The sequence below is a fragment of the Panthera pardus genome, unplaced genomic scaffold (assembly GCF_024362965.1).
Source record: "Panthera pardus isolate Hobbes unplaced genomic scaffold, ASM2436296v1 HiC_scaffold_8, whole genome shotgun sequence".
In the NCBI taxonomy this organism is placed as follows: Eukaryota; Metazoa; Chordata; class Mammalia; order Carnivora; family Felidae; genus Panthera; species Panthera pardus.
In genome coordinates this window covers 110892177-110911056 of record NW_026527013.1, presented here as the reverse complement: position 1 = coordinate 110911056, position 18880 = coordinate 110892177, and the positions used below count along the sequence as shown (strand labels likewise).

The window sequence follows — 18880 nt, the reverse complement described above, 5'->3', positions numbered from 1 at the left end:
CAACAAATGGCAAATATATTTTGGTATACGAGACCTAGTGCATGAGCTTCAAATTCGATTAAATAGATCAAGTTTACACAAAGCCAAATGTATGAAAGGGGATCTTTTAAAAAAAACTTTATTTGAGAAAGGAAGAGACTTATAACAGAAGGCAAGAAGGAAACATACAAACAATATATTTACAACACAAAACAAGAGATCACCTTCAAGGGTGTAAATTATAATAAATACAGTAGATTTTAAAAGAGACATTTATCAATTAATTCTAAGATGAATTAAGTCCAGCTTTCTTTTTCACTGGTTCCAGGTAGTTTCTTGATTAAATTCAAAGACTATCAAATTCAAACAATTAATGTCCACCAACTGTACTGATGAAGCTAGCTCTCTCAAATGACATTATAAAAAATAGGTTTTTTTTTTGTTTGTGATTACATATCTTTGAAGTGATATTATACAAAAGTCTGCTCAGCCACATGTTCCTCCCCAAATAAAATGTATTTTAAAAGATGCACTATCCCTTTTTTATGAGATTGAAAGAAGACTTTAAAGAAAATGAATATTTATGAGATGGAAAAAATATACAATTTTATCTTAGGAATGCCATATTTTTAATGCAAAACAACTGACAAAAAGTCATTTTAATCTTAAGGAATATACTAACCAAAATATGTTGGTAATAGGAAAAGTTGCCTATTATAGCTATTTGTCAAATTATCAGAAGGACTTTCGTTATATGGAAAAGTTTTAAACTTTCTAACTACTAGTTATATTAATTTAATTTGAATGGAGACTTTTTTAAAAAGGATAATGTATCTTTAGCAGTGACCTTTTTTTAAGAAATATTTTTAAATGTCACAGCAAAATGTAAACAACACGTGCCAATAACATACAGTTGTTACAATGTCTACATTTGGCAAAATTGTTCTATCTCCTTTGAAACAGGATACTACACCTTAAAATACCTTGGATTTAGAAATATAAATATTTTAATAGAAAAAAACCTCACAAAGATTCTAGGTCAATTTGGATTATCCATATTAAAGGGGTCTTAATACAGAGAATCTTTAACTAGCTTAACAAAAGTAAACCTATAAAACAAGGTAAACATATCAAAAGGGAGTATGAAGGAAATGTTCCAGTGAAAAGCTTCCTTAACAATTTCCCTACTTGTGGTGTTATTTTCTTAGACAATAAATCAATTCATAGAGTGCCCTTTAAAAACAGAAAGAGTAAAACACTATCCTCCGTTTTTCCCCCCCTACATTCCTCATTACATGAATCACTTGGACTTCCTGTTTCCACAAGGCATTTCCTGTTCAGCCGCATAGAATCAGTTTTCTGTAGAACAGCAGGAACCTGACAAAGAACTGACTTAAATAAACAGTCTTCTGTTGCCTTCAAAGTTGTTTGTATTTCATAGCATCAAAGGACACAGTCCTTCTGAAGGTGCATTATATACAAGTAGATTCTGTTGTTAAGCCTAACTTTCCTAAATTTTTATTTGCCAAAATGGTATGGTATATGCCGGGTCATTATGGAATCATGCCTAAGAGATCCTAGTGATATGATTATGAAATATGATACACCTTCTTCTTTTAAACATAATTGTGACTTCATATCAGATAATCATCATACCATTACTATGTTTTCTACAATTGTAGATACAATATAGTATCTGATTGGACCATAATGCTGCACATTACTCCTTGCCGATACTTGCATCGGCTTCATTTGATCTTTTTTGATAGACAATGTCATCAAATAACACAAGATAAAAGTAAAATGAGCAGTGCTAGGTAAGACATAATGTAATATTTAAAATAGTGCTGTACTTTGCAATCTATATATTTAAAACCACCTCTATTCCTAATATTTTCAATTGCAATCTATACAATAACCTAAGGACTATTGGCATGGTAACCAGAACATTTAACTTAACAAAAAAGAGAGAGGACGGAAGGGGCAGACTACCTTTAACAGTGTTCAAGACTGTAGTATGATACATTATGTACAACAATGTGAAAACTGAATTCTATATACCAAAAAAAAAAAAAAATTCAAGAACTAATAGAATGTTTCATTGATCAGACTGGGTGACTTGATCCAGCAGTCACTGATCTCAACAGATAAACTAAAAACAACAGTGAGTTCGTTTTCCTTAGAAGTAATTGGTGTGGCGGGCTTTGGGATGAATTTAAAGCCTATTAATTATGTGTATACTTATGTAGTATAATTTTAGTGTAACAAGTATTTCCTTACCAGTGGAGTTTCAATGAAACCTTGATATCTATATAGAAACCAGTATATAGAGAAATCTCTATATAGATATATATGTATTAAGTAGAATCCTTAAACACTAAAATCAAATCATTCAGAAATATAAACAGGATAGGAAATAATATCCATTTACCAAAACCTGCAATGCATTTCATATTCAGATAATGACTTTAATTACAAATCCTGGAGCTAAATCTTTGCCTATTACCTGTTGCATAAAAGCAGCCTGCTCCCCAGATTCCATTTCCTGGATCTGAGCATCTTCATCACTGTCCACTGGTTCCTCCTTGACCTTCACAGCCCCAACTTGTCCCAGTGTGTCATCCACACAAGCACTGCTGTCGCTCCTAGTGCTGTTGCCACTAGAGGGCGCTCTGTCTTCCTGCATCGCCTGGTCCCCCTGAAGCTCTTCCTCCGCTTCCTCGAGGTGACTGCCTGGTTGCTTCAGTTGTTCAATAGATTTCGAAAGCAGCTAGAAGAGAGTGTTCAGGGGTTCAAAATTCAATAGTCCTTGGTGGTAACAGAGAAGCAAAATACACTTTGATTTCTAATGACTCTACTTCAGTACATTCTGTTTCCTAATTTCTGAACATCAATTTCACAACGAATTTGTATGCAACTTCCTCAATAATACTGAATCTGAAGCAGTCCCATCATTTCTATATTGTATTGGTGTAGCAGGCAGAGAATAAGGTGTTTAGGTGCTTTTAAGAATCGGATTACTCTTTAACACACTTAGAAAATGGTGGGAAAAAGGTAGATAAGCTTCCTCTGGGAGAACCAGGAAACTTTTATAAGTACAGTTTGTACTGTGACAATTTAATCCAAATAGACCTGAGAATATTTTTCTGCAAAGAGAAAATGTAATGGAAATAATGGAACGGTAATGGAAAACTTCCACAGTCTCATTTTTATGACAAATGTCAACCACTATAAAGTACAAACACAAATGAGAAGTCCTTGTCTATCTAATTTTCCCATACCTAACTGGTCAAATGATAAACACCCTCTTATATATACCGGGGAAACATGGAAATATTGATTTTGAAATCCTAAACTTTAAAAAGATGTGGGATTAACTCTTATGTGGATCCTGAGAAACATAACAGAAACCCATGGGGGAGGGGAAGGAAAAAAAAAAAAAAAAAAAAAAAAGAGGTTAGAGTGGGAGAGAGCCAAAGCATTAGAGACTGTTAAAAACTGAGAACAAACTGAGGGTTGATGGGGGGTGGGAGGGAGGGCAGGGTGGGAGGGAGGGCAGGGTGGGTGATGGGTATTGAGGAGGGCACCTTTTGGGATGAGCACTGGGTGTTGTATGGAAACCAATTTGACAGTAAATTTCATATATTAAAAAATAAACAAACAAACAAACAAACAAACAAACAAAAAGATGTGGGATTAAAAAGTTATAGTAAAAATGTTTTATGAACATAACTAAATAAGAGGGAAGAAGAAATTATTTGTAATTGAAAATTATTACTTAGGTCTTTTCTTGACTTTATAAATTAAATTGTATTTAATCTTCAGAAGTATATGAATTAATTGATCAATGATTTTAAAAAATGACAACATACCTAATGTAAACAATAGCAAAATATCATAGTATAAAAGCTCAATAAATGGGGTAAAATACTCAAGATGATTTCATCTTAAAATCGATAAGGTCCCCACTGACTGATCATCTGCAGATCCTAACTGTGTTTTCAAGAGTGATTAGAGTTTTCTGTTACATCAGTGCCCATGTAAACAACATGCCAAATATTGCTAATGAGCAGCACACTTAGAATATAACCACTAAAATCATGAATACTGATTTTTCTATGTCCAGTTTCAGCTTACCTCATACATATCTATGTTTCTTTTTTTAAAAGTTTATTTGTATTTATTTTGAGAGAGAGAGTTCATACAAGTGGGGGAGGGGCAGAGAGAGGGAGAAAGAGAGAATCCCAAGCATGCTCCATACTGCCAGTACAGAGCCCAACGTGGGGCTCAAACTCACAAACTGTGAGAACCTGAGCCAAAATCAAGAGTTGGACACTTAACCAAATGAGCCACCCAGGTGCCCCTAACTATGTTTCTAAGACTAAATACATGCTTAGAGTTAGAATACCTAGTACTCCAACTCTGAACGGTGTCTTACCCACTTTAGGCTTACAGACTTTCCTCCAGGCCACACAACCTCAGATGGCTATGCACACAGTGATGAAATCCTTAAATTTCACTGTAGGTAAAATTACTGGGAGTTTTCATTCATTTGTTCAACAAATATTGATTGAGCACCAACTATGTTCAAGATACCATGCCCTCATGGAGCTTATAGTTTAGTGTGTTAGAAAGGCACCAAATAGATAAATAAGTTTATTCTTATTTTCAAGTATGGTAAATGAAAATGAAAAGCACAGGGCGTTCTAAGAGTACACCCTAGTTGGCACAGGAGCACAACTGTGGATGGCTATGGGAGGTTTCACTTAGAGGGTGCTATGTTTAGGCTGAGACATGAAAGAGGAAGGATAGAAAAGGAGTTGTCAGTTATGTGTATGAGGGTTTGAAATAAGGGTAGAGAGCATTTCTGGCCCAAGGCACAGTATGTGTGCTGGAAAAAGGAGTTTAGTGGCATTAAAGCAAATGAAAGGCTGGTGGGGTTTGAGCACAAGAAGATGGGGAGAATGCTGGAAGATTTTGTTGGAGAGAGTTACAGCTTATACTATATTTGGTTGGGTTGAGAACAAGATTCTAGAGACATAAAGAACAATTTAGGATAAGCCACAAATAAGATGTAAACATCACCAATCTTAAGTTAGACACAATCAAGCTACGAGAATATCTACCAATCACAATGTATGTCAAAATGAAGAAGGCAAATTAAATATTAGTTTCCTTTGTGCCTACGATCTAATTTCTATTGTTCCTGGGCTGTCAGCATAAGAACAATCATCCCATCATGCTTTAAATGTCTCTAAGTACTTTATAGGAAATTATGTGCAGGACTTTTGTACCAATGCTAATCAGCTCTTCATATCATAAATACATAAGACCTTGCATACTGCTGAGATTTTGGAGAAAAGGGACAATGTAATATTTCTAAACTTTGACTATACAACTCTAGGATCCCATTTAATTGGCTGTTAGAAAAAGAACATATAATGCCATAGAAAATAAGCAGGGTTTTCATTAAAAAGTCCCAGTTTGGGCTGGGACACCAGGGGTAAGGACTTTGGGTGACAAGCATCCATCCATTCTTCAGAGAGAGACAGAGAGAGAGAGCTAGAGCTCATCATTCAGTCTTGCAAAGCTTACCTCCATCACTCATCTCAGATGAGATATACAAGAGCAGGGTATAGAGGCTGTTGTGGGGAGAAGATTTTATCTAAAGAAAGGTATTAGTCAGGTGAAGGAGGCTGCAAGAGCCCCTCAGAGGGACTATCTGCAGGCAGACTGCTATAGTTCCATCTTCTGGATGGATGCTTGGTGAGCTGCAGGACTTCTCCCTCTCATTACCAAAGCTTAGCTGGAGAAACCCATGGGAGCTAGCTCGTCAGAGCTGGTGGGCCAAGGACATGTATGAAAGAAGCAGACACCTCTGGGAGGGGGTTCAAAAGTTCCTGCGCATAAGAACCTCTGTGAGGAAGAAAGAGTAAAAAATATGGGATGTGTGGCCATGAGACAGAAACTGAGGGGCCATTCATGAAAGGTCCACCAGCAAGCACAGGACCACTGTCCAGGAAATGCCACGTCCAAAGTCCCTGCTTACTGAGTAGTGGCTGCGACTTCTACAGCTTCTGGATGTTTGACGATGGGGCATATTTAATAACCAAGATGAAGCTATAAATACCACCTGTTAAGTAAAAGGGTGACCCTATTGCTGTTCGTCTTCTTTCCAGTCCCAGGCCCAACATGGCCACTCAGTACCTTGAACTCCTAACCTCTAATGGTCTTTTTCCTCTGTTCTACTTTAGCTCCCAAAGCTGTGATTATACCCTTGCCTTGGTCTATTTTTTTAATGTTTATTTATTTATTTTGAGACAGAGAGAGAGAGAGAGAGAGAGAGAGCGAGTGCAGGGGAGAGGCAGAAAGAGAGAGAGGGAGAGAGAGAATCCCAAGCAAGCTCTTTGCTGTCAGTGAGGAGCTAAGGCAGGGCTCGATCAGACAAACCGTGAAATCATGACCTGAGGCAAAATCAAAAGTTGAATGTTTAACTGACTGAGTCACCCTGGTGTTTATTGGTAGCTGTGCTCTTTCCTAAATCTCAGTTTCGAACATCATTCCCTTCTGGATCATTCTCAGAATATTCTGACCCTAACCTCTCCTCAGCTCTGGAGGGTGCTCTAAGCAATTGAGCCTACCACATTCTTGCTGCCCACCCTCTCTTATCCCCCGCCCCTTCCCTCCTTGCTGGACTAAGCTCCATTCTCCATCAATAAAAATGACTCCCTTATACTGTCTTCAACTCTCTTGCCCTTTTCAACATGGGTTTTACTGGAAAAGTAAGACTTCTAACCTTGATTAATACTGAATCTCTGCCAAACCCAAGCAGCTGAATAAGCTAGGAAACAAACAAACAAATTACAACCATGTTGAATGTTTCTCTTCAAATTCATGAGCAAAACCATCAAAAGGGTCCTCTGTGCTGCCTGACAGTCCTACTACATTTCTTTAGTTAATTCATTCCCACTCTTTCCTTGACAATTTCAAACTACTGCCTCTCCCCTCCAACCTCTAATATTCAGACCTTTTATTCACTGCCTGCTTTGCTTCTTATTTCACTGAGGAAACAGAAGCCTCCAAAGGGAAACTCAACATCCGGCTACCATCACATTTAGCAAGCTCTCCTATTCACCCTTCCTGCTCCTGTTCTTTGGAAAGCAATGTCTTTGCTGTTATTCTCAGTCAATCCCTTGGCTTATGACCTGGATCCTATCTACTCCTGCAATTATCCATTCTGTCCTCCAACACACATTTCCCCTCTCTGCTGGAATATTCTTATTTGCACACTTTCAAAATGATAATCCATCTTAAATAAAACCTCCCTTGCTCCCCTCAACCAACCCCATTATTTAACTCCCTTCACAACAAAACTCCTTATTTCTTTTCACCGTCTTCATTTCTATTTTCCCATTCTCTTTAGAATTCATGCCAACAAGGCTTTCAACCACACTATATGACCAAAATCTCTCTTGTTAAAGTAAATAGTGACTGCATTAATTCTGAATCCAGTGGCATTTTAAATAGGGTATTAATGTGTCAGTAAGGTAACGCATTTCAAAAAGGGCACCAGGACACAATCATAGCATCTTTGAAAGTAAGAGACTCATATTACTACTGTTAGTTCAGCCAAAGACGAGACAAACTGTGTGTTAATTTCCCAGAATATAGTTTTCCATAGATAGCAAGATTGTCAAAGAAAACCTCTAATACTGACCAAATGCTGAGTGTTCACAGAACATGCCATATGTATGTTTTAACAAAAAACCTGAAATCTGACCTGTTAATGTATTTTTGAGGTCATGGACATACCATCATTTAGTCCACAGATCACACTGGGTCAGTATTTACAACCTCACTGACAAAGATATGTATGTAACAATTCTCAGTGTGCAATAAAGAAACAATGCCATTTGTTCTAGTGAGTTCCTTTGGCTTCATCTATAGTTGTGATGTACTAAAGGAAACCTGAGGGAGAAAAATGCCAGAATGAATAATGCTATGATGATGGGGCAAAAAGGCCAAATAGCAAAATGATCTTCCAAGGGCAGAATTCCTTGATGGTTTGTAAAAGAAATGTTTCTTGACATAAAACAGTAACTTATGAGTGGAGATCATATACATATAAAATGTAGTCATTGGTAATAATGCTCTTCAAACCTTTATTTTATAAAGAAGGAATTTCATGTCCGGAGAACCTGAGCCATCTCCAAAAAAAAAAAAAAAAAAAAAAAATAGAAACCTAGAATTTTCGATACACTTCCAATCTGCTTTCTCCTCTGAAACAGCTACATTCTGGTAACAACTGAATTAATATAAACAATTCCATTGTCTTCCTGAGCTCCAAACTTCATATTCAGCTGCTTCAACATCTTTCCTTAGATCTAGAATATCAAACAGGTATCATAAACTTTAAATAGCTCAAAGAAAACCTTTATTCTCCTCCCACTCAAAATGTTTTGCTCACTTAATTGTCTCATCTGAGTGAACAGCAATACTCAATTGCATGAGTCAAAAATCTAGGATTTATTCTCGTCTCTCTCACTCATCATTTTTTAAAAATAAATACCTGAAAGTGTAACTGATGCTTAGTAACAGTGCTTTGACACTTTTCTTCCCAGGTTATGAAGCAAATGCCAAGGTCTACATGAACAATAACTGCCATTTTTTCACCATCTCTGAAACAGAATGTGCTCTTTGCGAAGTTTCACGAAATACAAGAGTGATAAATGGGATCTCCTGGAAACAGCTTTGCAAAATACAAATGCATAGAAGGAGTTAACCTAACTTCTTCTTCCAGGTATTTGACTAAAGCTGTTTTTGTTTAAGCAGTCAAATTTGCCAGAGTGGAAAAATTAGCAATTAACATCAACAAGAAAAATCTACAAACCAAAGTCACAGAAAACTTGCCTGCCAGGTTTAACTTATTATAGATTTTTAAAATAAAAAATTACTTGACATTGTTTGTAAGTTTCTGACTATGTATGAAGACATTCAGTACTCAGATTATGTTGTGTTGTATGTGTTTTTGAACTTCAAATGTGACCATTACAACGATGGTAGGGGCTAACCCTTTTCTAATTTGTACTGTCGCTGAGTGGCCCCAGATGCAGGGAGGAACTGTCTGCTCACTCTCAGTGGGGTAGCAGAGTCTCTCTTTGGTTGAACATCTGGAGGTGATCCCCCAGCAAAGTTGAGCTGTTGCCTTGCTGGCTACAAAACACAAGACAAAACATCTGTGTGACAGATAAATGCACAGACCTGTGCGAATCTCGGCTGAGGGCCCATCTGTAAAACACACTGTGTGTCATTCGTCTGACACCAGGTGAGGTACTTTGGTGGGGAACCCAGCAGAGAGGAAGATGATGGCTGTGCTTCTCCTTCTCCTTTTATCTGTGTTCTTCCTCATCTGTCAGTGTTTCCCTGTATTCTCTATGCTATTGCACAGCCATCGTACCGAACACTAAGAATGTTGCAGGTAATCTATGACCATTCTGGGTTTGTAACACACACTCATACATACTCATGCCGATATTCCAAGGACCAGGTATGATAATTTATCTAAATTTCTAACACCTTAAGTTTGCAATTCCATTCTTATCAATCCCTGCTAGGATCATAATTACAGCAAGTCTCTAAACTTCAATGTTCTATATTCCATGTTAAATATCATCTAGTCTATTGGCAAATGATGTAAAATTAATGCAATAATATTTAAAGGCTGTGCTGCTAACCTTTACACATGAGCACATTCAGCTCATCTCTGTGTAAGTTACACTGAGACAAGCCTAAAAGTCAACATAAGTGCTGTCAAATAAAGTATCTTTCAATTCCATATTTAAAATTTTTCCCACAGAGATCTTTTATGTCCCCACAAATATCTTCAGTTTTGGGATGGCAACTAAGAACAAGAGTGTAAAAGGAGTAAATCTGTTTCTGATGGACATCTGGTTTTCTGAAATTGTCAACAACCCATTAAGCACAAGTGTTTGAATGTGATTATTAAACTACGCAAAATGACCTTCAACCCAACTCATCACTTTCTTATTCTGCCTCAGATTGTAAGACAGATTTTACTTGGGGAATGGCAATGACACAAGTTTTTGTTTTTGTTTTTGTTCTTGTTTTTTCTTTTAAATAAATGCAAAACTCTTCTTTTGGAACACAAAACCTTTCCCTTAAGCTCCAAGGAAACTAGATTGTAAAACAATGATAAAATTCTGTCTCAAATCACAAATAGATTAGGTACGTACCAACTGTTCTCAAAAACAGCATGCAGCGTTTGGAGGGTTTTCAAATCAAGAGGTCTACTTAGAGAAGAACTCTACCTCAAGCCAAAATACTCCATGTCATTTCACTTCTGTGCATTTTAGGGAAATAACCAGAGGAACCAAAACTAAATGACAAGAGAAAAATATTTTCTAAATATTGGTTCATTATTCACATAAATTAAGTCTAAACTGAAAAATATTCCTTCTTCCCAATATTGAAGAGATATAAAACTAATCCAGGGATTAAGTGAATACTTAATAAACACGTGTTTATCTTTATAACTTCAAATGGTTGTCTAAATCAATGCATGCAATTAAAATATCCCTTTTCTGGCTTCAAAACATCCTAATATTTCAATAACTTAAGTAAGTGTTAACCCTCGGAACTGGAAAGGATACTGTAAATTTCCTCCTTCCAGTGAGTTTGAGAAAGTTACCCACCCACTCTTTATTCATTTGACAATTTTTGTTGAACACTTACTATATGCCACATCCTGAGAAGAGCAGTCAGGCGAGCTCTCAGAAAAGGAAACAGAAAGTAAGCAATTGAAGACTGGAACTTAATGTGGTAAGGAATGATGGGGGAAGGGGTGAGCGTCTGTGTCTCATTTGTATGGGCAGGAAAGGCCCTCAGAAGATGTGAGGTTTAAGCTAAGAGGGGCTCCAACACCACGGTCAAGTCATGAGAAGATCTGGAAGTTGAACCTACCATACAGTACAGTGGATAACACAACTCCTGGAGATGGAACGGCATTCCCAACAGACTGAAAAGGAGGCCAACATGGCTGAGGCTCAGCAAGTAAGGGAAGGGAGTAGGAGATGAGGTCAGTGACAGGGGCAAGAGCCAGATCACAACAGCCTTGCAGGCCACAAAAAGATGTTTGGATTTTATCTCATGAACAGTAAGGAGCAACTGGGCAATTTTAAGCAAGCCCTTAACATGATTTGATTTGCATTTGTAAATGATCACTCTGGTTACTATAGAATATTGGATGTAGGCAGGCAAAAGTAGAAACAGAAAGATCTAACTTTTAGAACACAGAAAGTTTAGCCGGAGAGTGTTACAAGACAACTAGAACACAAATGACCTATTTTTCCTTCTTTTACATCACTATGCCATTTTATGCATTTTTATATTACATAATAGGATTTTCCCCTAAAAGTCCCCTTTCCAATCTTTAGTTGATAGTACACGTTCTTTCAAAGTTCTCTTTCTTTGCTTTTTAAGGGCAATGAATAGAGGCACAGTTAAGGAAAGGCACCCTTGGCAATTTTGGACTGTGTCTCAGAATAGACAAGATCTCAAAGCCAATGATCTTCAGATCAACTGACTGATAAACATTTCCCTTTCTCCCCATTTGCCAACCCTTGCTTTGGTCATCTGGATAGCAGTACAAGCCCTATTTAAAATGGATACCAAGAATAAACCACAGAAAACAATTGCCACATGGAAATGTGGGCCCCAGTGTAGCCAGATTTTCAATTTTTCAGACAATGCCAGAAATCAGATTTGCATTTGAAATCTTTCTATTTTTAAAGATTGACAAAAAATTGAAATGCTTAAGATACCAAGCTGTCCAACGACAGCAGTCCACAGAGTGTCCACCTATGACCTCTGAAAATAATCCCTTATGGCCCTTCTTCCTTAAACATTCTATGGTTTAGATCATTTAGAGCTGATGTCTGCTTGCTCTCAAAATATACCATCCTTCATACTTGTTATTTGTTTTATGTTTCCCACACGGTCAAAAATTCAACTACTTTGCCTGGGGCTGGAGGTAGGGGTAGGAATTGACGACAAAGGAGCAAGACAAAGAAAGTTTGGAAGTTGAGGTAACTGCTCTCTATCTTGATTGTGGTAATTATATGACGATATGCATTTGTCAAAACTCACCGAATTATACAGCAAAAGGAATATATTTTGCTGTGTAAATTATACCTCAATAAATAATTCAATAATTAACATATATGATGTTCCAAACAGAAATCAAAGTTCCGCTTCATGATGACTACAAAGACTCAAGCGGGAACAAAATTTAGTGGTTTGGTTTACAACAAAGTAGCTTGATGCAAGATTGAGGCAAGTAGGAAATGCGTGTCTTGGAGATATTTTAGCACTTCCAGATAACCGTTTTCATTAACAGAATAATAACAAAAAGAACTATGAGTGCTAAATAAGAATATAAATACTGCATTAAGATTTCAGTCGTGCTCACCATGTTTACAAAGCACTTTCAGTACATCCTTTCATGGGATCCGCACTATAAACCTCTAAAACATGCAGATTAGAGAATTATTGGACAAGGAGGCTCAACACTTTGTCCAAAGTTGAAAAACTAACAAATAATTCTGCAAGACATCAGAAACTTCTCTTGGAAATGTTACCAAGCATTCTAGATTTTGCAATTCATATGAGCTACGCATTATATAGAACTATCTTGGACTGGAATGATCTGTTTGCAGGCCTATGAACCATTCAAGGGAAAGAACAGGCCTTCTTTATTTTCATTTTCAGTATGCAGAAGCATAGTGGTTGCTAATAAATCATTGTGGAACACCATCAATGACTCCATGCCAGAAAATTATTTTTAGAAGTGAGTTTTTATTGCTGGGTGATACAACTCAGTCGATAGCAAGAGAGTAATGGTGCATTTTGGATATGGGAGCTTAGCCCTGGATGCAATTCTGCCTGAAGGAATGGGAATACTCTAGATCATATGACATTTCAGGGTCACTATAATCCCTGAGATTTTGTAAGTATTTAGAGACAGGGCGGAAAGATACAGGGGAAGAAAACTAAAATCAGGACTTTATAAGCAGCCAAAATCTATAACAAAGGGACTGCTACATACTGGTGGTTTTCATGTCCACAAATCACTTAGCTATATTAAAAATTCCTTAGTAAGACTTAATTATTTCATCCTGTCAAATGAAACTATTTGTCAAGGTTGAGAAACAACCAAATTATTTAGCTTTCCTCTCTCTTTGAACAGCCTGGAATCAACATCAGTCAAACCACTCACATGGTTTAATTCCCCAGATATTTTTCTTTCCCCTATTTTCTTACCTCATAGTCATGTCCAACTATTGTTTTTCTCATTCAGTAAAAGCGTCTCTGACTAGATTAACAGTGCAGAGTGAAAAGGAAAGGTCGAGGTCCTTCCCTTGGTCTTCAAGTTATGAAAGCAGCACTGGGAACGTTTACGAAAGTTACACATTAATCCACTGAAATGGTCATTTAGTTTCTTTTACAAACACCGGATTTCATCACATCTAATAATAAAGCAACAAGCCATTTTCTGTATATTATAAACCATCAACTTGTAATTATGTAGTGAAATGGTTCTATATGAATTCTCTACGATGATGTAAGCCAGTATTGCAGTAAGTGGTTTTTTTGAAGCTCAGTACATACCTACACGAATCTATTTACACTGGGCTAATCATGTCGAAATAGCATCTATTTAAGGGCAAAGTCAAAGTTTCTTTTATAAACCTCTATAGATAGATAAATAATCTAGGAGGCTTTTTACTGTTATAAAATTAAGACTGCCTTTCAGTGCTTGCTAAAGTTTTTGGACATACTATCCATCTAATGGGCAAAATGTAATCCTAAATTGTTGATTAAAGGCTCTGCATGGAAACATACTGTCAAATGGATAGAGAGAAATTAAACCTGACAACGGTAATGCCTACTTTCCTAAATGAAAGCCCAGTTCAAGTTTCTACTCATCCATTTTTCAAAACATAAAACAAGGCATTTTCCAACCACCCAGAGAGGAGATGCCAAATTTGCATTTCAGTTGAACTTGATGAAGTCAGTAGACTTTCAGCATCAGGCCAGCTCAGAACTCTTATGAGAAGATGTTTGCTCAATCTAAAGAAATGACGATTTTACAGCATGCAAGAAAGGCATGAAACATGGTCGGGCTGTACTGCACTCACAGCACTGTTGGGAAGCTTTAATATGTCCCACCATGTAAATCAACTTCCAAATTAGTCACTGGAGGGAGGACAATGTATGAAAAGTTGGGAAGTAAGGTCAGGAAAACAAATTTCTTCATTTCAGCAAATCCAAACCAATACCAAAAATAAATAAATACATAAAATAAGATCGCCTTTTTTTTGTTGTTGTTGTTTGCTTGCTTGTTTGCCTTCTCTTCAATTGTAAGTTCTCTACTTTTTTGCAAAAATAAAATTAGGAAAAACTTGTCTTGGAGAACGTGACTGGCTCAGTCAGTAGAGCACGTGACCCTTGATAACGGAGTCACCAGTTCAAGCCCCATGTTGGGTGTGGAGCCTACTTAAAACAAAAATTTTTGTTAAAAAAAGAGGGATGCCTGGGTGGCTCAGTCAGTTGAGTGTCTGACTCTCGATTTCAGTTCAGGTCATGATCCCAGGGTCATGAGATCAAGCCCCACATTGGGCACTGTGCTGAGTTTGGAGCCTGCTTAAGATTCTCTCTCTCTCTCTCTGTCTGCCCCTCTCCACTGCTCGCGTGCTCGCTAAAAATAAAAATTAAAAAAAGAAGTAAAAAAGAGTAAATAAAAAAAAATTTTAAAGGAAATCTTTTCTTCTGCTTGGTGAAGAAAACAATACTAAAATCGTAAGTACACATTTAGGTTCAGGACAGGTTTTTGTGTCATACAACCTATGTCAGAAGTCTAGTTCTGTCAACTTCTAGCCTGTCCCCTGGGTCAACTTACTTAAGCCCTTTAAAATTAACTTTCTTGATATTAAAAAGAATGAGTTGTTAAGTCTGAGAAAATAATGTACATAAGAAGGTTAGCATTGTGTCCCAGCTACAGTGGGTCCTACTTATAAAAGGGAGCCGGTATTACGTGAAAGACCGTATCCCTAAGGTACCTATGGAGAAGGTGCTAGGAAGAGCCACAGTGCATGAAAGATACACCAGGAGTAATAGGTGCATCAAAAAGCAAAGATGGGTACATCATCCTCATCTAATTATACTTAAAATTTTAACCTTCCCACAAGAAGCCATGGATATAATCACCTTTATTAAAATAAAGCTAACACAAAGTGTTCCCTTGATTTAGGACATGATAATAGGACATGAGACTTAAAAATATAAACTTTCTGGAATGTAACATCTTTACAGTTGTTCTTCAAATAAATTTCCTTGGGAAAACATACGCTTTGCTCAACAGTGCACAAAATAGTTTTATTTTAGAACTACCTTCGGGGATATTTTGTAAGAACAAAATAACACACATATATGCACACTATGTTTGTGTGTGAGCACAGGCATGACAGACTATAGTCCCCTGGGTTGCTGTGGATGCATGATTGGGAACAAGGAGTAGGTATGAATCATGAGGGGTTATGAAGAATATGTAACATTTCTGTTAGAAAATTATATCAGGAAAAAGAATACAACAGATATTACTCAAATAAATGGTCAAATTCTCTTCTAAAATTAATGAAAACTCCCCATTTGCTCCGTTCAAGCATTTGAGCAAAATTATATTCATGCCTTGCTTGTCAGACATAATTTCTACCTGTTTTAATAAGGGTAACGCAGGACATCTGCTTGGCCTCCCTTTTACTAATCTTGTCTTAGATATATTTTTATTATGATAAAATAGCACTCATGTCAAAATGCCTAAGTATCATAGTAATAAATATATAATAAATACTTATATCTACAGTGAACTTTGACATATTTAAGATATCATCTCATGATTTATCTGGGTTTTTAAAAAAAGTGTTGGCTGATGTCCAGTCATAGGAATGCATAAGATATTTATCACAGAGTATATTACAAAGGGAAAGAAAGAAAGAAAGAAAGAAAGAAAGAAAGAAAGAAAGAAATTAAGAGATAAAAAAGGACAGAAGAACCCAAGGAGGTAACCAAACAAGTCTCAAGTTTTACTTCCTCAATGAAAACAATTTTCTACCTCATGTTCCCTATCCTAGTACATAACACATCGTATTACCGTTTACTGAATAATTCACTCCCTTGCTCCCCATACTTTAAGCTCCATGAGGACTCTGAATGTTATTTTCTTAGTGATTAAAATAGTGTCTGGCACAAAGCAAGAATTCAATGAGTTGCTAAATGGATAAATGCATAATAAATTGGTATTTCATTCAAATAAGTACTGAATGAAGAAAGAAATTTCTTAAATTTTCTGCTCATGTGGTTTTGATAGAATGAATATGAAAAACATAGGTATTAGAACAATTCTAATTAAAATAGAAATTATTCAGTGTGCATCAATGCTATCCTATACATACTATAACAGAGAAACAATTTAAAGAATAATCCCATTGGGCAGGGGGCAGAGGTCAAGGCCAGATTATCTCACAACAAAAATGCCTGAAGACACTCAGGAAAATTCCTGTGTATCATTCAGATAGTGTTACAACTAGAGATTTGCCCTTCTATTAATTAGGCAGTGATTGGTATATTCCTTCAAAAATCATAAAAAACCTGCAGTGTGTTTTGTTTTCATTAATCATAGTCTTTTTTTTAACAGAAAAATCTGTGGCAAGATTCAAATTTAAAATGATCCCAGAAGAAAATTGCCAATACCCTCTTACTTTTTTGTTTGCCTTTTTTTATTTATGGGGAAAATTTTGCTTTAGAAACCATTTTTATCTTTCAGTAAATAAACAAAAGATACCTGGCAAAAGCAACAATCCTCTTTTTTTTTAAATGTTCATTTTTGAGAGGGAGAGCACCCACACATGGGCACAAGCAGGGGGAGGGACAGAAAGGGGTACAGAGGATCCAAAGAAGGCTCCATGCTGACAGCAGAGAGCCTGGTGCGGGGCTCAAACTCACAAAACAAGATCATGACCTGAGCCAAAATTGGGTGCTTAATCGACCGAACTACCTAGGTGCCCAACATCAATCTTCTTTTGATACTAGCATAAAGAATCTTGGTTTTTAAAAAATGCCCACAAGTCATTGTTTCATGAATGTACCATACCTTAGCAACAGAAATTGTTCAATGCATTCCTGAATACTTTAAATGTCTCAAGAAAACAAAAGAACAAATAGTGTAAACCATGACTTTTTTTTTTTTTTATGGTTAAACTTCTCAAAATACCTTCAGTGAAAATAAAATATTCAACCTGATGAGTATAAAGACAAATCATTCTGACAGGTTTTCCACTTACATTTCTACCTTGCCCCATTTTGTAGATGTAACAATATAAATACTGTATATACCCATTCCAGGGTATTTCTGCTAAGCAATTAAGTACTTACACCATAATTGTATGAGACAAATAATCCTTATGACACACAAATTTCCCATGTAAATGTCATTAAAGTATCAAGCAATGGGTAGGTAAGTTATTTAGTATGATTAATAATATTTACATTGTATAGTTATAGTAAGCAGGAATGACGGCTTTCATAAATGGTTGATTCAAATAATAGTAAGATATGACAAAGCTTTCCAAATTTAATAAGTCAATTATTATATAAACTCTGAAAAATATAGATTTGCTTTGACTTCTAATGATGATTAGCAATTCAATTACATCATTAAAAATTTCACACTAGGGGGAGGGTCACCTGGGTGGCTCAGTCGGTGGAGTGCGGACTTTGGCTTAGGTTATGATCTCCTAGGATGTGAGTTCAAGCCCCACATCAGATTCTGTGCTGACAGCTCAGAGCCTAGAGCCTGCTTTCAATCCTGTTTCCCTCTCCTTCTGTCCCTCCCCCACTTGCTCTCATGCTCTCTCGCTCTCTCTCTCTCAAAATTAAAATTAAAAAACATAAAAAATTAAAAAAAAATAATACCAGCAGGGCACCTGGGTGGCTCAGTCGGTTAAGCATCCAACTCTTGGTTTCAGCTCAGGTCATAATCTCACGGTTGGTGGGTTCAAGCCCTGCACTGGGCTCTACACTAACAGTGCACAGCCTGCTTAGGATTCTCTCTCCCTCTCTCTCTGCCATCCCTCTCTCTCTCTCAAAAATAAATAAATAAACATTAAAAAAATTTCATGCCAGGAAGGACAATCATATTTAATATGCTATAGGTTTAGAGACAAATACTCTTATTTTTTCTTTTGTTGTCACTGCATTTTTGCTTCTCTAAATCTTAAAAAAAAATTTGAAGGAGCAAAAGAAAAGGACATTTTCAAACAGGGTATCTGTATACCAATGTCTTTATGTGAGCATGTATTTCCTGCTACTGTAAGTACCTCAAGAGCAGGGACATTTTTATGATGCCAACTATTTGGTTCCATTTTGAATAGATTCAATATAGATTCATCCATTTTAACAGGAAAGAAAAATGACATAAATTAAATTTTCTGTGGTTATTTCTCATTAATGGGTATTCAAAATGGTTAGAATACACATAAATATATAATTATACACAAACGCATTGGTTTTTGGCATCTCAGTTATGGCCCTCACATAATGTGAAATAAATGTTTTCATCACCTCCTGGGGAAGGGAGAACAGTAGCAATTCATTTCTTGATGGTTCTATTGTGAATACTTCAGAATAGGTCAGAGATTCAATATTTTCTTCTTTAAGATTCTTCTCTGTTCCCTCACACAATTGAGGGCAGGTGAAATATTTTCAAAATCTGGAGAATACCCAACGTGCATATGCCATTTGATCAAACATATGGAATACATACTTG

The 18880-nt window shown here is 36.5% G+C and overlaps 1 protein-coding gene across 9 annotated transcripts in view; it reads right to left on the bottom strand.

Moving 5' to 3' along the window:
• HDAC9 (histone deacetylase 9) overlaps positions 1-18880 on the bottom strand; it is a 929650-nt gene that overhangs the window by 363190 nt on the left and 547580 nt on the right. For 6 of the 9 annotated variants that reach the window (XM_053898419.1, XM_053898418.1, XM_053898423.1 and 3 more), the window contains one exon: positions 103-2749. In XM_053898419.1, the coding sequence (XP_053754394.1) occupies positions 2435-2749 (315 nt within the window). In that variant the 3' untranslated portion in view covers positions 103-2434. Of the gene's footprint in view, positions 1-102; positions 2750-18880 lie in introns of those variants that run through there. The other 3 variants (XR_008420659.1, XM_053898416.1, XM_053898417.1) reach the window with 1 other exon arrangement.